Source organism: Syngnathoides biaculeatus, chromosome 3 (assembly GCF_019802595.1).
Source record: "Syngnathoides biaculeatus isolate LvHL_M chromosome 3, ASM1980259v1, whole genome shotgun sequence".
NCBI classification, from domain to species: Eukaryota; Metazoa; Chordata; class Actinopteri; order Syngnathiformes; family Syngnathidae; genus Syngnathoides; species Syngnathoides biaculeatus.
This window is the reverse complement of record NC_084642.1, coordinates 7226446-7250022: the sequence shown is the minus strand read 5'-3', so window position 1 is coordinate 7250022 and position 23577 is coordinate 7226446. Positions and strand designations below refer to the sequence as shown.

Below are 23577 nucleotides of genomic sequence, written 5' to 3'. Positions count from 1 at the left end.
TCAGCCTTCCAACATTGTCCCATCTTACAAATACTCAAACACTGAACGCAAGATGAGACCAGTCGGTTTGTTGACTAGAAAAATGCACGTGACATCCGATATTTACAACTACAGTGAAGTAAATAAGTATTTGAACACCCTGCTATATTGCAAGTTCTTCCACTTGGAAATCTTGGAGGGGTCTGAAATTTTCATCGTAAGTGCATGTCCACTGTGAGAGAGATAATCAAAAAAGAAAAATCCAGAAATCATAATGTATGATTTTTTTTACCGATTTATTTGTGTGATAGAGCTGCAAATAAGTATTTGAACACCTGAGAAAAACAATGTTAATATTTGGAACAGCAACCTTTGTTTGCAATTACAGAGGTCAAATGTTTCCTGTAGTTGTTCACCAGGTTTGCACACACTGCAGGAGGGATTTTGGCCCACTCCTCCGCACAGATCTTCTTCAGACCAGACAAGTTTCTGGGCTGTCGCTGAGAAACACGGAGTTTCAGCTCCCTCCAAAGATTTTCTATTGGGGTTAGGTCTGGAGACTGGCTAACCCACGCCAGAACCTTGATATGCTTCTTAAGGAGCCACTCCTTGGTTTTCCGGGCTGTGTGCTTCGGGTCATTGTCATGTCGAACGACCCGGCCACGACCCATCTTCAATGCTCTGACTGAGGGAAAGGGGTTGTTCCCCAGAATCTCACAATACATGGCCGCGGTCATCCTCTCCTTAATACAGTGCACTCGTCCTGTCCCATGTGCAGAAAAACACCCCCAAAGTATGATGCTACGACCTCCATGCTTCACAGTAGGGATGGTGTTCTTGGGATGCAACTCATCATTCGTCTTCCTCCAAACACGTTTAGCGGATTTAAGACTAAAAAGTTCAATTTTGGTTTCATCTGACCACAAAACTTTCTCCCATGACTCCTCTGTATCATCATCACTTCTGGATTTTTTCTTTTTAGATTATCTCGCACACAGTGGACATGCACCTACGATGACAATTTCAGACCCTGCCATGATTTCTAAGTGGTAGAACTTGCTATAGAGGAGGGTGTTCACTGTACACTTAGCATAATGGTCGGTTGTATTTGTAAAGATTTGTTTTTGTGTTTCTGTGCCTTCCGTCAAAATGTCTTACAGATAAGATGTTGATTAAAATAATGGCATGAGACACTGCATTTTAAATGCAGAATTTTTTCGACAGGTTTCATATTGATTCACATTCCAGTTTATAGGTCAACAAAATGTTGTGGCCATTGACCGTTTGACTATTTGATATCTGTTTTTGTTTTTTTTTTTTACCTTAAGCTTCCTCTCCTCATCACAGCTGCAGAGAGATATAAGAGACACTTTGAAAGGCTCCCAAACAGGATTGAGGTTGTTCTTTATGACCTGTTTGAGGAGGAAGAGAACAAATTCAGCAAAGGAATCGTCTGCGGCTGAACCATAAAGACGATATCTTTACCTCGGTTCTGTGTACGAGCTGCTCCGTTCCGTCGTCGTTGATACGATAGATTTCCAAAAAGGGGTCGGACTTGCTGAAAAGGTCCTGGAGGAGCAGAGAAAGCAGACTACTAAACCGACTAGCCCTCTGCCACTCAAGTGTAGAAAATGCAATTTAACAGCATCTTCCTTTTAATATTGCGTGTTCATCGTTTTGCTTCAAACTAAAACATTCTTTTCGGAAATTCATCACCGGGCTGCGACAGCATTAGCAACGACGGGTTAGTTCGACAATCGTCTCGGCGGCATTTTGCAAGCAAATATCACGAGTGAGCCTTGTTGAGGTTGATTTACGGTCGCCGATTGCGGCGGCAGATGCAATTGCGTCTGTGATTAAAGGTCAGAGGGAAGCGGCAGAAACATCTACGAGGAGCGACGCTAAATGATCGTCAGTGTCGCCGTTTACGCACGTTAGATTCCACCTCCCGCTCCAGCCAAAACACTTCAACGTATTGCAACTTCAAGCTCGCGCATTTTGCATTTGGGTCACTGTGGAAAGCGCGCTGATAAAAATTTACATTTCATTACTTTCTAAAATAGCCCCCAAATTGCTAACACTTTAGTGACATCGGCAGGGTGGCGAGACGAGATTTCTTTTCATTTTTTTCCCCTCCGTTTTCTGCATGTGCACGTGCGCGTTGTCTTGTACTCCAAATGAGACAGTTAAGGCTGCATTTCCCGCCACATTACTCCGACATATCTCCTGAAGGACGAGAGCGAGAGGAGCTGCGAGCATCCCTTCTTTGTTGTCATGGCGACGGGGAGCCAGCGGCGCCGGCGACAACGCGGCCCGATCAGATGAGCGCAAAAGTAATCTCGGGCTAATTACAACGGGCTGGGTGAATGATCGGCCGGCACGAGTCATTATGTGTAAAGACGATATTTCATTGTTAATTTTTCTGTGCAGTTCAGTGTAATTGTGTGTATGTTTGGCAACAGGTTGCAGTGATCTGATGTACACACACACACAAACGTGACCAAAAAAAAAAAAAAAAACCCCAAGAAATTATCTGTCGTCATCAACTGGAGCCAATGTTGACACAAAAAAAAAAAATGAATACTATTGTTCATTCTTGACAAAAGTCAATTCAGGTTCGTCACGTAATTGGACAGTAGCTAAAATGTCTTGTGGGTTTTATTTGTCTTTTACAAAGAATTCTGCTTGGTTGTAATGCGCACGATGAAGCATGTCAGTTTAGTCCTAATCCACCAGGGAATTAATTCAGGAAAACTTTAAAATAATAAAATTCATAACTGTAACAAAAATATCAAGATACTGCGTTTGTTAATTTAACTACAACGGCGCCTTATGATGTATAATCCGCTCTGTCAACTTTCCCGTTTGAAAGTTTGCGTCACTTGCATCTCAAGGTGTGTCTGTACAGCACATACGGTAAAATCCATTCAATCACGGATGCTGGAGGAGGATTTAGTTGTAATAATGTCGTATTGATGCAAAGGACTACCAGACGCGCTACATGGATTCTGGCTCAGTGCAGCTGAAGGCATTAGTTCGACTGATAGAGCAACGAATCATTTCCAGGCACTGGATATTTCCCATCCTGTCAAGAAAGTGTTTTTCTTTTGTGTTGATTTTGTTTTGAATTAATCATTGACTATTATGTTCCTCTACTTACATTTTACAAAGTGCAGCAGTACCTCAACTCTCACATGCCCCGACTTATGAATTTTTCAAGTTTGGAGCCGTCACTTGATCGATTTTTTTTTTTGCTTCCCCTCCGTCATGAGCCGACACTTGTGATTGGCTTTCCTTGGTCACGTGCCAGATTTTGGCATTTTTCCCAATATGACCTTAAAGCGTCATTTTGCGGTGCGATTATGAGTTTGAACAGGTTCAATTTATTGCTAAAATTTTGAATACATAAAAGAACATTGAATTTTGAACAGTTTTATCTTTATAGTTTGGGACATTTTAATGAAACAGAACTTTTTGGATGTCTGTCCCCAACAACATCATTTTGGTAATTTAGTCTGAGCTCGATATTCAGCATCATAATTTCAGGGAAGCTAGTTATGATTTGTTTCCATGCCGACAAGCTCACAGTTTTCAAAACCCCATACGTCCCGTAATTTCCGGCGTACAAGTCGCGACATTTTTCACACGCTTTGAACCCTGCGGTTTATGCAGTGATGCGGCTAATTTAGCAGAAAAGGTAAGAATGAGATTGGCGGAATATATGTGCCGAGGAATGACTTTTACCGGCCCTGTTAGCGCTGTGCTAGCATGTTGCTGTTGTGTTATTGGTGTGTCTCGGTGATATTTACCGGTAAGTTTTACTTTAACCCTGTTGGCATTAGCGTGGCGCTAGCGTGAGCACTAGCGTTAGCGCTAGTGTGGTGCTAGCGTTAAACTCTTTTACACAGCTGCGGTGTATGTATGTACCAAATGGTATTTCCTTTACAAATGTACTCGGTGAGGCTTGTAACCAGGTGCACTCTGTCGGCTGGGAATTACAGTATATATATATATATATATATATATATATATATATATATATATATTTGGGGGTTTTTTTTTTTGTGTCAGGCAAATTAAGTTGGCAATTTCTTTGAAGTACCTCCAGAACCCAAGTTGGACTATAGGATTCATTTTTATGAAGCAAATATCACATACAGGAGGAGGGTTGGCCTTCACGAGGATTTCTAATCAAGGTCCTCGATCATTGCACTCATCCAAGTGTCAGCCCACTTTCAAGAGTTGTGCAATTTAAAACAAAAATGAAATGTACACCGTGCTGGATTCCCCCACCACCACCGCTAGTGAGACGCTCCGAGCCGAACGCACTGAGGCTCCTCCGGAGAACATGAAGCACTTTCACAGCATCGCAGTAAAATTGGATGTAAGCTCCTGCTGCCTTTTTTGATTGAAATATGTCCTCAGTCATGGGGGGCGGGGGGGAATCTGACAATGTGATGAAGAATAGCTCAGGTCAGCATTAACCATCCCCCGTGCGAAATCCAGTGTCTTGACAGTACAGTGGTGCCTTGACATACAAGTGACGTGATTTACAAGTTTTCCAAGATACAAGCAATTATTTGGCCCAATTTTTTTCTTTTTTTTTTTTTTGTTGGCAGTGAAATCAACTCAAGCCATTCGACAGTAAGTGAAAAATTCTTCAAAAAAAAAGAGGCTTCAAGCTATGTGAAGCCGCTCCTTGTTGACGTTCGGTCTCAAATTACATTTTTTAAATAAGAGAATTAAAAGTTCTGTGTTTAGAAAAAACATAGCTTTGTCTTAATAGAGTATCCATCCATTTTTCTTGCCACTTATCCTCACGAGGGTCCCGGGTAGTGCTTGAGCCTATCCCAGCTGTCAACGGGCAGGAGGCGGGGTACACCCTGAACTGGTCGCCAGCCAATCGCAGGGCAGACAAAGACAAACAGCCGCACTCACAATCACAACTATAGGCAATTTAGAGTGTCCGATTAATGTGGCATGTTTTTGGGATGTGGGAGGAAACCGGAGTACCCGAAGAAAACCCACCCAGGCACGGGGAGAACATGCAAACTCCACACAGGCGAGTCCGGGATTGAACCCGGGACCTCAGAACTGTGAGGCCAACGCTTTACCAGGTGCTCCACCGTTCTGCCATCTTAATAGAGTATGTTACCTTAATACTGACAAACAATGCAAAACACCACGGACGGGCTAACGAATATCATCTTATCGTGGTGTTAAAACCCTTAAAGATACAGTGATTCGAACACAAAGAGTGGAGCAACATATGTGGACAGGCGATATAACACTTACTGGCATATTTTCTTCATCCTTTGCAAAAACAACATTTTACTGCAGTTGTGAAATCATGTATTATACTGCCTCGAGTTAGTAAACGCGCACACACCAGGAAGCGCTTTACAAAGTTCATTTAAATTTTAAAAAGTGTCAAAAACAGTTATTTACTTTCACTTTAATTATGTCATTATTTTATAGGTTTATAGCCCCAAGTGTGAATGTTTTTAAATCCAGGTTATTAGTATATTTAGTATTTCCATGTTTTAATTATACTTTAATTTTCTTTTATTTCTTTGTATTTTAATGTTTTAAATTGTGAAAAGCACATTGAGTGACCTCGCGTATGAAATACGCTATACGAATACATTTGCTTTGCGATGGAACAAAATTTTCAAGCGTTCAAGGGTTTTATAGTCATTAACGGTACATTCATTCATTTGGATAAGAAAAGATAACTCGAAACTTTTTTTTTTTTTTGCAGTTACGGAAGAGCTCACAGAATAAATTTAATCACAAGGCATCGCCGTATTATCACTTCTACAGGCAAACATTTCTGTATAAAAAAAATCTTCTCCAGGACTGCACAAAATTGTTAAATGACACGTGCACCTAATAGGGTCATATAAATATATAAGTATGTTGAAAATATCCAAAAACACGCACGCCTCTCACCTTATCGTCGAGTTTCTTGGCGCAGAAGGATAGCTCCACGTAGCCGTTGTTACCGGAAATTTCCTCCGCATGTACCTGAGAAGGAGATAAGATGTTATTGTCGGATATTTCAAAATCGTGACCTTCAGCATTCACGGGAGGGGAAAAATAAATACACGTGCTCTTTGCTTGTAAAGTAAACGTGATGCAAAAAAAAAAAAAATGGCGGATGGGTAAAATGAAACCATCATTGGAGTCACGGATACAACCCACTTTAAAAATCGCCAGATTTATACAAAATGTTTTCTGTTTGATTTATTATTGATATTAGGCACCGGGTAACCTGTACACCCGGGACCAGTCGCCAGTCACGCCCAGGCCACAACAATCGCTGTGCATTTACGTTCCATAGTTGGGCGAGTTTCCTTGAAAAACATCGACTATAAAAGCTGTTTTGCGGAAGACCGCAGATAGCGAAGCGCTTAATTGAAGTTTTTAATTAAAGCCCGTTTCCTGGACACTTAAAACGAGACACGAGAGCACCGAAGGGCCTCCGTGTTTCTGTCTTATCGAGGGATGTGGAAGGTACACGCGTGGAAAAACACGTTTAATGGGCCGTTGCCTAATAGCGGCCGCATTAACGGGGACACGATTTTATTATCGTCAAACACTAAATACCACACACGCTCTTGTTGTTGTAAAAGAAAAATATTTCAGACTCTCATCTAAATTGCCCCTCGGTGTGATTGTGAGTGCGGTTGTTTGTCTCGATGTGCCCTGCGATTGGCCGGCGACCAGTTCAGGCTGGGATAGGCTCCAGCACTCCCCGCGACCCTCGTGAGGATAAGCAGCTTTTTGTCTTTTTTTTTTTTTTTGGTCAAAACTGTGAGGATGACCTGACACTAGTCATTACATGAGGAAAATGATCTGTGGAATAATCTACCCTCTCGGGTCCCAGCTTGTACTACAAAAAAAAAAAAAATCGGAGACAAAATGTGTGACAGACGAGGTGTCGGTCATTTATATTCATATCATTTATTCATAGCCAGCAAACCCCCGTGGCCTTGCACTGATCTGTTACCTCGGGATTTAGGAGCTTTGTCGGAAAATTAAAAAAAAAAAAAAATCCTTGTTTGCCTAAAACCAGTCATGAGCGAGCAGAACACAGCTGAGACTGTCACAAGCACGGGGCTGGACCCAAATGCAGGACTCCGGGGCGAGGGCATGATATTAGGCGTGGCTTTATTGCACTATGAAGCAGTGTCCGCACACGGTAGCACAAAGCAACGAACTGGCAAATGTTCTCACTAAGAGTTTTAATGACCGTAATTTCCGGTCTATAAATATCGAGTTTTTTCACATGGTTTCAACCCTGCGGTTTATGCAGTGATGTGGCTATTTGTGCATTTTTTCTAACGCCTGCAAGGGGGCCTCCATCCATTATCTACGGCTTTTCCGGGTCGGGTCGTGAGGGAAGTCGCTTCAGCAGACTGCCTTTTCCACAGCCACTTCTTCTGGAGGGATCCCGAGGCATTCCCAAGCCAGCCGAGAGACAGTCTCTCCAGATTGTCCTGGATAGTCCCCGGGGTTTCTTTCAGGTGGGACATGCCCGGAACACCTCACCAAGGAGGCATCCGGATCAGATGCCCCAGCCACCTCATCTGGCTCCTCTCAATGCGGAGGAGCAATGGCTCGACACTGAGCCCCTCCCTGATGACCGAGCTTCTCAGCCTATCTCGCAGGGAGAGCCCGGACACCCTGCGGCGGAAACTCCTTTCGGCTGCCTGTCCAGGATCTTGTTTTTTCGGTCACCACCCACAGCTCGTGCCCATAGGTGAGGGTAGGAACATAGATCAATCCCTCTTTACCACAACAGACCGATACAAAGTCCCCATCACAGCGGACGCTACACCGATCCGTCTGTCGATCTCTCGCTCCATTCTTCCCTCACTCTTGAACAAGACCCGAAGATGCTTGAACTTTTCCACACAAGGGGGCACTCTAGCGGAAAAGGTAAGAGTGAAACCTGCGGAATATATGTGCTGAGAACGTGATTTTTACTGGTCCGACCCTGATAGCGCTTACCAAATAGATGACTCTGAGTACTCTTATAGTTAATGTCTAAATGTACTGCTGCACCATTTCTGTTGCAATATCCCTTGCTTTAAGGTACTATATGCATTTCCCATGATGTGTTAGCATTAGCATTAAGCTAGTGGATGAAAGGCTACACTGTGTGTTTGTGTTAAATAATTATCTAATTTGACAATAAACTTCAAATGGGAGTGCCATTAAAGATCTTGAGGACTCTTTTAAAGAATCGATTGGCAAATGTGCTGAGAACGGTCCGGCCCTGTTAGCGCTGCGCTGGCGTGTTAGTGCCGTGTCTCAGTGATTTTTACCAGTATGTTTGTTTTGTTTTTTTAGCTGTTAGCTCAACAGCGCTAACATTAAACTCTCCGTGTACCGTTTTCCCTTGTAAATATCTCGCGTTTCAATGTGGGCACTTGTGGCTTTTACACAGCTGCGGCGTATGTATGTACCAAACGGTATTTCCTTTACAGATGTACTGGGCAAGGCTTATAACCAGATGCGCTATGTAGGCCGGGAATTACGCTATTCAAACAAATTCTTCAAAATCGCCAAACGTGTAGATGAAAAAATATGAATACTGATCTAATTTGAGGTTGTAAGCGAATACCGCAATTGCATACCATATTATTTTAAAACAATTATTTATCACTTTTTGCTCGAGTTTCATCACTCCCAAAGCGAGCGTGGCTGCGCAATACGCGTCATTGCTGACAAAGTCATGCAGTCACAAATTGAAAGGATTTACCGTGATGGTGGATTTCCCGGCGTATTTCCCATACTTGAGTAGGAGAGGCTTCACCATCTTCTTTTGGGCCACAATCTGAAAAAAAAAAACAAACAAAAAAAAAAAAGCACCGCGATTGGCTCACCCGCACATCAGACAAACCGGTGACGTACTGCACGTGATTCGCCAACGACCTCGCTGAAGATTTGTGCGCAATTCCCGCGTTTACCTGACCGAGCGTGCACTCCACCCCGCCCAAGAAGTCGTCGTCACGCGTCCCGATGCTGTGAGCGCCGTGGATGTCGTACACTTCGAATCGCAGCTTCTGGACCTCTTCGAAGTAGTAATCCAGCGAGAAAACCTTGGCGAAGACGGGGTGCAAGTTGCTCTTGATCACTTCGGTCCTGTCCAACTGAGGGGGGGGGGGGGGGGGATTGAAAACCCAATTTAACTTTTTGCACACTCCTGACATTTTCATTTTCAACAGTCGCGACGGAATCGATTTCAAGAGTGGGGAGTCGGCCTTTGGTTGACCAAAAGGGCTCGCAATTTTGCAATTATGTTCTGACAAGAAAAACGAGAGATGTAATCAAACAAATGTGCTATTATCGGGCAGCGCCGTTCTCTTATCGCGCTCTGTCAAGAGGAAGATATGAGCAAAGATTGGAAGATTGTGACATTTCATCTGAGCGCACAGATGACGTCCGGGTCTGCCTTTGACTGAGCTCTCTCAGGCCCCATCTGCTCATCCTGGAACATTTTCCACTCTCCGAGCCGCGCATTAATTTTTCCAAACTGTCCGGGGTGCTGAAGGTCAAATCATACTCCATAAGAAACGCTAAACAAAAAAAAAAAATAATAATAATAATATTAACAGGAAGTAAATATATGATAAGTCATTAATATGCGGTACAAGATTATGCAATATAACCATTTCACTGATTTACTGGTCAGTCAAGTGTTCGGTCGAATGAACGGAAATGCCATGAATACGCTGTAATATTGTACTTCATAAAAACATACTCTAAAAAGAATTAGACCATTTATGTCACATTGGCCACCTGGGGCAGTATCAGATGGATACATTTCTGATAGCCATCCTCACAAGTTTGTCTCACCTTCTTGCAAAGGATAAAAAAAAATGACTCCGGGTACTCTTATAGTTAATGTCTGAATGTACTGCTGCACCATTTGTGTTCCAAAATCACTTGCTTTAAGGTAATATATGTATTTTCCATGATGTGTTAGCATTAGCATTAAAATAGTGGACGAAAGGCTACGCCGTTTGTGTTAAATACGCAAAGTGTAATTAAAGGGGAAGTATCAGATGGATACATTTCTGATAGCCATCCTCACAAGTTTGTCTCACCTCCTTGCAATGGATAAAAAAAAAAATGACTCAGAGTACTCTTATAGTTAATGTCTAAATGTACTGCTGCACCATTTGTGTTCCAAAATCACTTGCTTTAAGGTAATATATGCATTTTCCATGATGTGTTAGCATTAGCATTAAGCTAGTGGACGAAAGGCTACGCTGTGTTTGTGTTAAATACACAAAGTGTAATTATCTGATTTGACAATAAACTTCAAATCGGAGTGCCAATAAAGATCTCGAGGACTCTTTTAAAGAATTGATTGGCAAAGTGCAGCTTATTCCGAAGTGAATTGAGTTTAATGACACCATATAAGGCATGTACCGTAATTTCCGGCCTACGAGCCTCAAATTTTTTCCACACGCGTTCAACCCTGTGGTTTATGCGGTGATGCGGCTAATTTGTGCATTTTTTTTTAACGGCCGCAAGGGGGCACTCGAGAGGTATAGGTAAGAGTGAGACCGGTGGAATATATGTGCTGAGGAAGTGACTTTTACTGGCCCTGTTAACCGGTGGAATATATGTGCCGAGGAAGGGACTCTTAGTGGCCCTGTTAGCGCTACGTTAGCGTTAGTGCTGGGCTAGTCTGTTACTGCTTTGTTACTGGCGTTTCTCTGTGATATTTACCGGTAAATTTTATTTTAACTGGACCTGTTAGCGCTAGCGCGGTGTTAGTGCTAGCTTTGGCTGCGCTAGCGTTAAACTCTTTCTGTATACCGTCGTTTTTTGTAAATATCTCATGTTTGAATGTGGGTTTAAAGGCAAGAAGTGACTTTTACCGGCCCTGTTAGCGCTGCGCTAGCATTGTGCTAGTGTGTTGCTGCTATATTACTGGTGTGTCTCAGTGATATTGACTGGTAAGTTTTATTTTAACCGGCCCTGTTAGCGTTAGCTCTAGCTTGAGCGTTAAACTTTACAAATCCACTCGGTGAGGCTTATAGCCAGGTGCGCTCTGTAGGCCGAGAATTACGGGATAATCAAGATTGCACTCGCGAGTCCATCCATCCAATTCCTGAGCGGCTCATCCCCACGAGGGTCACGTGAGTGTTGGAGCCAATTCCAGCAGCTGATGCACTGTTTGTCAGCCAATCGCAGGGCAAGTCAACTAAAAAAAAATATCGTCCAAATAACAGCTCATATCCCGAAAAACAGTCAAGCGACTCGTGTCTTAGGTAGTGTGAACGTTTTGTCTGTCATGGTCCAACAGTGCGCCGGAAAATCTACAGACCCACATTCAAGTCCAAGGATTTTGTGACTGTTCCAGCTTTTTAGGTGAATAAAACACTATAAATTGCCTATAGGAGCGAGTGTGAACTGTTGTTTTTTTTTTTTTTTTTTTTTAAATCCAGTATGTGCTCTGTGTTTGTATTTAGGGCAAACCATCTCATAAATTAAAATACACATGAAAAGCTTCCACTATAGTGTGCCTCGAGGCCCTTTTTATTTAAATTTTCCAGCATTGTATATGATTTCCCTGGGGTTTGAGTTAAGAAACTGATTGCATTTTTCTTTTATTCTGTTTTTTTTTTTCTGCTTTCGTGTGTGTGTGTCTTCTGGTGACGTCATCATATCCTGTATAAATGTGGCACAAATGACCCGTTGCTCAACCTTTCCAATGACAGAGTCGGACCCCCGCTGTCTTTCACGACCCGATACAATCTTCTACCCGCAACGGAATGTTCTTTGATCAATACTTGCGACTGTCCCTGACTTGTATAATTCAATCAATTATTGCATGCATAGCTAGAAACCTTTTAATGTTAGTAAAATCAAGTGCAAACAAAATTTGGACTAGTTTCCCACATTGCAATGATTTGTTTGTACTTTGTTTTTTTTTTTTTTTAAGATTCCTCCTGTTAACCCGGTAATCGTACTTTTGGGTCTTTTTAAATCCATCCATCCATCCATTTACTTTGCCGCTTATCCTCACAAGGGTCACGGGGAATGCCGGAGCCTATCGCAGCTGTCAACGGGCAGGAGGCGGGGTACACCCTGAAGTAGTTGCCAGCCAATCGCAGGCCACATGGAGACAAACAGACACACTCACAATCACATCTAGGGACAATTTAGAGTGTCCAATTAATGTTGCATGTTTTGGGGATGTGGGAGGAAACCGGAGTGCCCGGAGAAAACCCACACAGCCACGGGGAGAACATGCAAACTCCACACAGGTGGGTCCGGGATTGAACTCGGGACCTCAGAACTGTGAGGCCAACGCTTTACCAGCTGCCCCACAGTTCCGCCATGTATGTATATAATTTCTTTATTAGACATCGGTTTGGCCTGAGCACAAAAACAGCAAACAGGTGAGTTTTTTCCCAAACAGGTGAGGATCACGAATTCCGACCCTCAATCCGTTCCGGAAAAACGAATCTTTTTTTTTTTTTAAAGCAACGTGTTTTGTCCACAAACCCAAGGAACCCTCCGTAACCCGTGCGTCTTTTCATCATTTTCTTCCTCACCATTCTCCTCCTCACTTTGTGCCATCTGGATGGACAGATTTGGGATGAGTTTGATGAGTTTCTTTGTTGATGACAGTTAATCTAGGCAACGGAGGATGGCTTGTGCCAGAGAATGGGAGGTTGTTATAGGTGGAAAGCCTCCACGGCAGATACAGTACATCCTCGGCCACGGGAAATTAAACTTCCTTTTAAGCGGTTTTTCATCCGTTTTATCTTGCTAGTTTGGCCACCGAGCACTTTTGTAGCCTTTGACATGCATCAACATCTGTTTTTGGAACACATTCGTTAGCACGGCCACATGAGGAAGATTATTTGCATGCATGCATGGACAGGTTGGCGACAAATTATTCATCTGGAAAGGAATCAAAGGAAAATTCAGGAGTTGGAGAATAAATAAATACAAGCTGGTGGCGATGGATTCAGCGGATACAAAAAGTTTACTCATCCCTGTTTAAATGGCATTTGAAAAACAAATAGACCAAGATACCAAAACCAATATTTCACATTTCCAAAAGAATATCCATCAATCCATTTTCTTTCCCGCTTATCCTCACGAGGGTCGCGGGGAGTGCCGAGCCTATCCCAGCTGTCAACGGGCAAGACGCGGTGTACACCCTGATCTGGTCACCAGCTAATCGCAGAGCACATTGAGACAAACAGCTGTACTCACAATCACACCTTGGGACAATTTAGAGTGTCCAATTAATGTTGCATGTTTTGGGATGTGGGAGGAAACCGGAGTGCCCAGAGAAAATTCACGCAGGCACGTGGAAAAGATGCAAACTCTACACAGGCGGGGCCGGGATTGAACTCGGGTCCTCAAAACTGTGAGGCCAACGCTTTACCAGCTGCCCCACTATGCTGTCCCAAAAGAATATGAAAAACACAAGTCTGAACGTGATTCATTCTGATCACAGCCACATCCCAGTTGTGAGAGGGTGTGCACACTTTTGCAATACCAAAAAACATGGCATTTGAACAATGGTATGTCAACTTTTTAAATCTACTGTAGATATTCTGGTGTGTTTGCACCACAATGAACTCGGGTCAGTCATTCCATCTGACAGCCGTGTCTCAAATTACAGCCAGAAAAAATAAAAAAAATCCATAACTGTCTTCAATGCTCCCTGCCAAGTCCCCCCCCCCGCCCCCCACCCCATCACTGCGAAAAATAGTATCAAAACATTCCACAATCACGTACTATGAGGGAATGTTATAGATATGACATCCAATTCCCCTTAAATTGTATTTTTTTTTTAAATCCCGCATTACAAGAATGATGAAATTGTTATTGAATAACTTCATTGTTTTTGGAATTTGCTCAAGACTTAACAAGGACTGACAGACTTGCAGCCTACGCTCCGATTTAGCCTGGGAACAGTCCAAGAAAATAAATGTTCAAGCTGGAGCACAAACTCGAGCACACTGCACATTAACATGTCGCTTTATCCGAAACAATGCGCATCGTAAGAAATGTATTTGCCGCGCTGGTGCTTGTTGAGAAGTGAATCGATTTGACTGCCTCAATAAAGCGTTCATATTGCAGATTATTGCTCGCACGTCTAAGCGAATAACGGCTTCACGAGTCAGGTCACCCATAACGCAGGCAGCACTGCGATCTACGTCTTTATGAACCTTGATTTGTGCACTGGTGCACGGTCATGTGGCACAGAAAGGCCAGAATTGAGATTTTGAGACAAACTTGCAAACCACTCTTTCACCGTGTTGCCTGGTTATGACTGTTATAGTCTGTGAAAATATGGAATTCTCTAATTAGTGTTTTCTGCCCAAGTGGCCAAAGCAATATGCAACAAACACAACAGCAATATTGTAACATTTCGAGAGTGCAAAGACTTTGTTCTCTGAGGGAAGGCTCACTGCACCGTGAAAAAGCAAAAAAAAAAAAGAAAAAAAATTCCATAATAAAAGAAAAAGATTTAAAGTCTCATACCTCTGTCCACTGTCCATTGGTCTGCACCATGAGGATCACACAGGGGTCCGACTTATTGAGAGTGTCTCGGTCCAGCAGCGCTTTACAAGAGACCCGCAGCTCGACTTTGGAGACGCAGGTGGCCGGACCGCCGAGGCTGGTGGCGGGGGAGGTGGCCTCCTGAATGTCATTCATCCTGGAACCGCGGACGAGGGGAGCAGCCGAGCGGCAAACGAGTAGTAGGCGATGATGTGCTCTGTAACTGTGAGGGATGAGGACGGGAAGTGCTCAGGCAGAGGATGCTGACGGGAGACCGGCGAGCAGAAAACTCACGTTTGGTCCCGAGAGGCCCTTTTGCAGAGGATACTATTTTACCTCTGATGAGGTTTGAGGTTTGAAGTGGCCTTTTAGAGACATTCCTAGACGGATCAAGTCCTGGAGCTACAGTCTGTATACGTTACTGTACGGCACATATCAGGGGTGGGACTTTAACAAATTTATTGTGATTCATTTCTTTTAAAAAAAACTAATAACTGAAAACCCAAACGTGCTCTCAAAATGGAGAAATTGAACGGAACAGCGTTCTTAAGCCTAATGGGAGCCAAATTTCTCTCTCTCTCTCTCTCTCTTTTTCGAAATTCCTGACGGAAGCCTCGATAAACATTGGTTTGTGCAAATTGTGCAAAAAGGAGTTTTCGTACGACGTTATCCAACGTTTCAGATGCCACGCAGAAACCGTTTGAAGGCAAAACTGTTTTTGAAAAAAAAAAAGGATATTTTCCTCTTAATTATTCTTTCTGAAACGGGCTCACTAGTCTTTCATGTTAATGTAACTCGTGATAGTCGCATAAGGATGAATTCCAAAGTCTACAACTGGCCATGAACAGAAAAATGCATCCAAACTAATCGGGAGAGTTTCCTCATGCGACACGACAAGAACTCAAAAAAAAAAAAAACAAAAAAAAACACTTGCCGGCACAACAAAGGAATTCAGAGTGGGGGGAAAAAAAGTGGAATGTCTTAGACTTGCCAAGCCAATCACTAGACCCTAACCCAATAGAGCATGCATTTTACCTCCTGAAAAGGAGAAATACGCAAAAACAAACAAGAGTTGAAAGAGGCAGCAGTCAAGGCCTGGAAAAGCACTTGGATTCTTCACAAAAAGACTACACGTCTAGGAGTACTTTAATGTGTAAATGTCTTGCTGCACCGTTTGTGTACAAATATTAATGTCTGAAAGGAATTTCATTTAACGTTATGTTTTATTAGGCTAAAGGCTAAGATTTGTGTTTGTTTTAGTACCCATGTAATTCTCTCGGTTTCAGTTTGACAATTAAAATGTTTGAAGCCGGAGCGCCGAACTGCTAGCTACTTGTTACGAAGTGCGCCGAGTTCACCGCCACGGCAGAGCACTCATATCTCAAATTTTTGCTCTCAATTCAAAGCAGAAAATCGGCAGAACAACCGCTTGTATCACAACCTCCTAAAACACATTTTAAGGCACCACTGTGTAAGGATTATGACCAAAAAAAAAAAAAACATCTATTAGGCCAATCTGTGTTAGGAGAAGGTGCCCACTCTGGACCGACACAAATAGTCGAGAGAAGTTTTGGGGGGCAACTGAAGGAAGGCAAAGAAAAGCCACACACAGCTGCGGGGAGAACATGCAAAATTCCACACGGATTCGAACCTGGAACCCGAGGCAACAGTCCGGACGCACTGTGCTGCCTGACAAGTCATTCGTTGCGCACTACTGTCATTTAAATACAGCATAGCTTTTTTTTTTTAATAACTATCATTATTCCAACCACAGTACCATCTCCCGGATCTGCCCGGGCACATTCGCTTTTGCATCTAAAGCAAAATCTCCGCTGATACAACTAATAAAAAAAAAAAAAAAATGGAAAAAAAAAAGTAAAATAAACTCAAAAACACAACACCGGCCACAAAAGGTAAAGACTTGAGTCGAACATAGCAACAGGTCCGGACCAATCCGCCACCCAAAGTGCGCCTGCATATTTGTGCCGCTATCGTTTCAGAACCGGAGACAGCGCCCGCAACCAAATTGTGACCCAAAAACTTCTCAGAGGAGCTTGGCACAAATATTTGCGCACAATTAACACACCTCGGCAAAACTGGCAAGCAACAGCAAATCCCTCAACCACAACTTAGTGACTCACATTAAAAATAAAAAATTAAATTTGAAAAAAAAAAAACCATTCAACGGTATTACGTCTGCCTCCAACACATGTTGAAAATATATTTGACGAAGGGGGTTCACTTACTTATTTGTGCGGGAGCTCAAAGAGCCGAGCTCGTCATTCCCTCAATGAGACGCAATCATGTCACTCCTCACTCTTTATTTACTCTTCTGTGGTGCGCCACTTTTGGGTGCCCTCTCGTAAAAGCAGCAGCTTTCATTTGCCTCTCTCATTGGTCGCCACGGTGTGCGGACATGTAGAGAGACAGAGAAGGGGGAGGGGGGAGAGAAAGTGGGGGGTGAGAGAGAGAGAGAGAGAGAGAGAGAGAGAGAGATAGAGAGAGAGAGAGAGAGAGAGAGAGAGAGAGATAGAGAGAGAGAGAGAGAGAGAGAGAGAGAGAGATGAGAGAGTCTCTCGAGCTCTAGAGAGAGGACTAGAGAGGAGGATGGGCTTGTTACCTTCCACTCGATGAGTCGGGGCTCCAAAAGCGACCACGCGTGCTTGTTAAAACAATGGAAAATATAATAATTTACACAAAATAATAAAATACAATGAGGCATTGATGCTGTGACAGGGGGGGAAAAAAAATGCACAGAAAATCATATCGGAAGCCCTCCACATCCATACTTGATGAATTGTTTCAAACTCACATGTCAATCAGAGGCCATGAATAAATATGCTGATGTACGTTGGAGGGATTGTGTTGTGCAAACAATATTGACATGAATATGAAATGACTGAAAGAGGTTTACAAAGTCACACTGATGGTATTGGGAGGATAGCAAAAGCCTGCTGCAAATGCGAGAGAGCAAATCATTAGGTACACCCATCTACACACTGCGATCCAGTACATGAGTTGTATTATCCACCCATCCACTTTAACCGCTTATCCTCACGAGGGTCACAGGGAGTGCTGGAGCCTATCCCAGCTGTCATTAGGCAAGAGGCGGGCTGCACCCAGAATTCGTTTCCAGCCAATCGCAGGGCAGATAGAGACAAACAGATGCACTCACAATCACACCTAGGGGCAATTTCCATCCATACATACATTTTCTCTGCCGCTTATCCTCACCAGGGTCACGGGAGTGCTGAAGCATATCCAAGCTGTCATCGCGTAGGAGGCGGGGTGCACCCAGAATTGGTTGCCAGTCAATCGCGGGGCACATAGAGACAAACAGCCGCACTCACAATCACACCTAGGGGCAATTTCCATCCATCCATCCATCCATTTTCTTTGGTGCTTATCCTCACGAGGTTCGCGGGGAGCCTATCCTACCTGTCAAAGGGCAGGAGGTGGTGTACACCCTGAACTGGTTGCCAGCCAATCGTAGGGCACATAGAGACAAACAGATGCACTTACAATCACACCAATGAGCAATTTCCATCCATCCATTCATTTTCTTTGCCACTTATCCTCACGAGGGTTGCAGGTGGACTGGAGCCTATCCCAGCTGTCCACGGGCAGGAGGCGGGGTACACCCTGAACTGGATGCCAGCCAATCGCAGGGCACATAGAGTACTCGCAATCCACCTGGGGGCAATTTAGTGTCCAATTAATGTTGTATGCTTTTGGGATGTGGGAGGAAACCGGAGTGCCCGGAGAAAAGTCACACAGGTGGGTCCGGGATCGAACCCGGGACCTCAGAACTGCGAGGCCACCGTGCCGCCACCTCTTTGACAGTGTTACAAAAAACTATGACCACGGAATGTTTGCAATGTAATGTATGTCATTATACCAGGTGTACCTAATGTTGTGGCCCATAAATTCACATTTTTTATCTGATATGATAATAATTGTGTGACGTATTTATCAAAATGAATTAATATCCAGTCCAACATTATAAAATGGATGATTGATCAATGTTTGTTTTTACCGCTCATTTTTCAATTAAAGCCTCTAACATGAAACGACGCGATGCGAAGTTGATCATATTAATTTTTTTCTCATCCTGTTCATCGTGCGCATGAGAGCCTCGATGCCGTCTTCTGTTCTTCAATAGCGATATACGTTATGCAATGTATTGTTTCCACGCGGCGTTGATGTGGGCGCCCGCCATACGCCCACAAATGTATTCTTTTCATGAATCTATCTCCCGTGCGTTGTGCAATATGTTTTTATCAAACGGTTAAGGGGGGGGGGGGTTGGGGGGGGCTTTTAGAGATGTCACACGGTCGGGCCTCAGGTGAGCCCAGATAAACACGAAAGTGGCTCGGAAATGGGATGAAGCCCCAATTTGGAGCGCGTAAGTCGAGCGTGGAACGGAAGGCGGAGGCTTAATTGAAAGCACTTTCAAACAAATTCCCGTTTTCGGCGGCCTTGTCCCGAGAACGTGTTTGTTTTTCCCTCTCCGAATGCGTTCGTCTTGAGTGCTGCGGGCGGCGCCGCCGGCTCGATTCCGGCAATTAGTCAAATAAAAACATGCCGCTTTCAGATGCTTTTCAAAATGAATGTTGACTTTTTCTTTCTTATGAAATTACAGAACACTCACATTTGTGGTTTACAAATTTGTTATCGTGAAGCATAACTGCGGGAGCATACAAAATATGTTGCAAGTTGTGCTGTACCCTGGGACCAACATAATGGGACCAGCGGACCAATACAATTACCGGATTTTCCCATACTATAAGGCGCACCGCATTATAAGGCGCACCTTCAATGGATGGCCTATATTGAAAATTTTTCCGTATATAAGGCGCATCAAATAGATGCTACAGTAGAGGCTGGGGTTACGTTATGCATCCATTAGATGGAGCTGCACTAAAGGCTCAATATTGACCCATATATAAGGCGCACCGTCGGCTTTTGGGAAAATGAAAGGCTTTTAGGTGCGGCTTATAGTGCGGAAAATACGGTAACTAGTAAACCACTTACCCCTACGCCGAAGTAGTTTTGGGTCAATTAAAACAGGCGTCCAAATTCTGGCCCGGGGGACCGTTTGAATCGGTTTGAAGTGAAATCTGTTTAATTTCTTGACATTATTTTATTTTTATTTTTAAACCCAATCCTATCACCACAGGCTCACGAACATGCAATTTTGAATACAAGTACTTCTCCAATCATTGTTAATTCACCGTCACAATAGTAAAACTTAATGACATCCATCCATTTTCTCAGCCGCTTATCCTCACAAGGGTCGCAGGGAACGCCGGAGCCTATCCCAGCTGTCAACGGGCAGGAGGCGGGGTACACCCTGAACTGGTTGCTAGACAATCGCAGGGCACATTGAGACAAACAGCCGCACTCACAATCACACCTTGGGGCAATTTAGAGTATCCAATTAATGTTGCATGTTTTTGGGATGTGGGAGGAAACCGGAGTGCCCGGAGGAAACCCACGCAGGCACGGGGAGAACATGCAAACTTCACACAGGCGGGGCCGGGATCGAACCCGGGACCTCAGAACTGTGAGGCCAACGCTTTACCAGCTGGTCCACGGTAATAACAAACCTAACATAATACTTATGTGCTTGCTAAAAATGTTTTTTTTCTTGATCTCTATAGAGTCTTTGTTATCCAGGTCATGAATCATGGTAACTGGACTCTGGGTGAGGGGGTGTTGTTCTCGCTTGACTGGGAATTATGCTATTAGGGAAACGATATACCATCATTTCCGGACTACAGCGCCCACCTGATTATAAGCCTCACCGAGTACATTTGTAAAGGAAATACCTTTTGGTACACACACACACACACACACACACACACACACACACACACACACACACACACACACACGCCGCACCTGTGTAAAAGCTGCAAATGCCCACATTGTAACCCACATTGAAACACGAGATATTTACAAAGAAAGACGGTACACAGTACACAGAGTTTAACGCTAGTGCGGCGCTAACGCTAGTGCTAACACTAGCCGATCAGGGCTGGGGGAAAAAAAAACATACTAAAAAAAAAAAAAAAACCATCAGTGGCAGCTAAACAGTAGCAACACGGTACAACAGCACTAAAAGGACCGGTTAAAAAAAAATAATCATTGATACGCCACAATAAGCAGCAACGCCTTAACGCTAGCGCGGTGCCAAGAGGGCCAGTTAAAAAAAAAAAAAAAACCATACAAGTAAAAATCACTGCGACACGGCAATATCACAGCAGCAACATGATAGCACGGCGCTAACGCTAGCGTAGTGCTAAGAGGTTCGGTAAAAAAAAAAAAAAAAAACATACCGGTAAAAGTCCCTTCCTCGGCACATACATTCCACTGGTCTCACTCTTACCTTTTCCGCTCAAGTACCCCCTTGCGGCCATTAGAAAAAAAAACGCACAAATTTGCCGCATCACTGGGTTTTACATTTTCACCAATAGGACCAAGCTTAGTTTTAGGCTCTTTTTTGTCCTAAAAATGCCGAACTTGTTGGGTAACATTTCTGTACGTGTGCGAGGATGTTTCGCGCTCCCATTTTTTTGGACAAGGTGAGCCAAAGCGACCTTTGCAAATTATTTCCAGCTTGTGAGCACATACCTCAGGTCACATGCTTACGGCATGTCAACAAATTCCTGCTTGTGCAACATATAAATGGGCACCATGTCTTTAAGCCCGACTGACTGGTCAATTGTCTTGTCATACGGACATTTTTCTTCTTAATATAGTCAAGAAATTAATCAGAAATGGCTAAATTGTCAACACTAACTGGACTTTTTTTTAAACCACACTTTTCTAGTCACAGTTGATATTGGTGAAAGCATTTGGTTAAGTTCCTTTTTACTATAAAGGGCGAGAATATTTCAGTTGAAACGCTCACATCGCGGGTGTCAAACTCAAGGCCCGGGGGACAGATCCGGCCCGCAGCATGATTTTATGTGGCCCGCAAAGGCAAATTATGAGTATGAACATTCCATGATTTTTGTTCAAATCTATACCAAAATTTCATGTCATTATCCAAGCCGCTTATCCTCACAAGGGTCGCGGGAAAGCTGCAGCCTATCCCAGCTAGCTTCGGCCAAAAGGTAAACTACACCCTAAACTGGTCACTAGTTAGTCGCAGGGCAGATATTGACACCATCACTGAGCGGGAATTGATCCCAAGCTGCCTGCACCAGAGGCAGGCATGTGTACTACTACACCATCAGTGACTCTCCTGTACCAAAATATAAAATTGTCATATCATAAATGATAATGTTGAGATATTGCAAGCATTACTGTGTAACCAAGCATCAGCGATCCTTTAAAAACACATTAAGCTTGATTTCGAATTCCAAAACTAGCTCATAAATTTCCCGTGCAAATATGATGAGGCGAAAGATTTTCATGGTTTCACAGTCATAACGGCCCTACAATATGTCCCGCGACAAAAAATGAGTTTGACAGCCCCGGCTCACGTAGTAAATCCTAAACCGGGATTTGGAGTCCACATTGTAGTTATGTTCCAATTGTTGTTAGAATTATGGGGGTTCTTGGGAAAAAAAATGAAAAATTATCCCCTGTAAAATCTCCCTGGACCAAAAAGCTTGAGAACCCCTGCTAATAATAATAATAATAATAATAATGATCAGTATCATTTCTTCAGCACACTTTAGTATTATTTAACTTCCAAGTGCAGTATATTAGAATTTAATCTTTCAGAACATTATGTTTTGTAAAGTAGGTGCAAATTTAAACTGTGTCTTACAAAAATATTAAAAATGTTTAAAAAAAAAAAAAAACATCTGCATCATACTACATTGTAATATTGGTCATTATGGTGGCTCTGGAAAGCCGAGGGTTTTTCATTCATTTTTTTTGGAGGGCGTATTCAGTGCGAGAAAGTGGACACTCAAGCTTCCGTCCTCGCCTCGCCGTCGAGCGACGCGTCTGCTCGGAGGCGCGCACCTGAGCTCCGCCAAAAACGAGAGCCATCTGAGGCCCCTTCACGGGTTGTTCTCTGGTCTTACACACGCACACGCGCACCCTCTCACGTCCCCCGGCAGGCCGACGTCCTTGTTGTCACTATGGCAACACGAAAAGAAAAATAATGTCGGGTTTGAGCGGCGCCCGCCCCTCCACAATGGCCGCCTCTGGATCCAGGGGGTATTTATAAGCATGCATGAGCGTTTTATAAGACTTGATTGATGCCAATCTATCACATATTTAGCAGATTTTTTTTTTTTTTAAAGCACACTGATAAATAGTGACGTCTGGTTATTTCTAACCGTGTAAATACAGGGCAATCACAACATTTTGAAAACTTAAAATATGAGTCCAAACAACCAAAACAAATTTTGCCAAACTTCAGACGTAAAAATGTAGACAGTGAAATTTATATCAAATCAGCTACTGCACTTACATATATATATATACATATATATATAGAGAGAGAGAGAGAGAGAGAGAGAGAGAGAGAGAGAGAGAGAGAGAGAGAGAGAGAGAGAGAGAGAGAGAGAGAGAGAGAGAGAGAGAGAGAGAGAGAGAGAGAGAGAGAGAGAGAGAGGAGAGAGAGAGAGAGAGAGAGAGGAGAGAGAGAGAGAGAGAGAGAGAGATCATGAAACATAAAACTTAGCGATAAAATGTGTGAGCTGCTACAGATAGGCCTAATCGTATTAACAGTTGTCATTTATATAATATTTGAGAAATTTACATCCAACTTACCTTTTCGATATTTTTTTTGCTCCTCGCCTTCCATAATTGATCATATCGGAGCACAGAGTGCACAGCACTTTGCAGGGAACGTCCACATTTTGTGTGTGTTCAGTTGGACGTGTTGATACAGTTTTCGTTCCTATCTGCACGGTTACACTTTTTTCAAGCCATGCTCATCTGAAACGTTTTTTTTTTTTTTAACCCCGTGGTTTTTTATCAATTTCCCTGGCACGATTGTCATCTTTTCGCTCCAAGACTTTCGCTGTACTGGCAAACGTGTAGACAGCTCGATAACATATGCGTACGTATGTCTAT

General features: G+C 43.3%; 1 protein-coding gene across 2 annotated transcripts in view; it reads right to left on the bottom strand.

Annotated features, from left to right (window-relative positions):
• The window catches only part of cpne7 (copine VII), a 47350-nt gene extending 30397 nt beyond the window's left edge, over positions 1–16953 (bottom strand). The window contains exons 1-7 of one of the 2 annotated variants that reach the window (XM_061813982.1): positions 16779–16953; positions 14515–14755; positions 8958–9140; positions 8750–8824; positions 5932–6006; positions 1465–1548; positions 1302–1391 (exon numbers count right to left, since the gene is read on the bottom strand). In XM_061813982.1, coding sequence (XP_061669966.1) covers positions 1302–1391; positions 1465–1548; positions 5932–6006; positions 8750–8824; positions 8958–9140; positions 14515–14688 — 681 coding nt within the window. In that variant the 5' untranslated portion in view covers positions 14689–14755; positions 16779–16953. Of the gene's footprint in view, positions 1–1301; positions 1392–1464; positions 1549–5931; positions 6007–8749; positions 8825–8957; positions 9141–14514; positions 14756–14826; positions 15131–16778 lie in introns of those variants that run through there. The other variant, XM_061813983.1, reaches the window with a different exon arrangement.
• Between the last annotated feature and the right edge of the window lie 6624 nt (positions 16954–23577).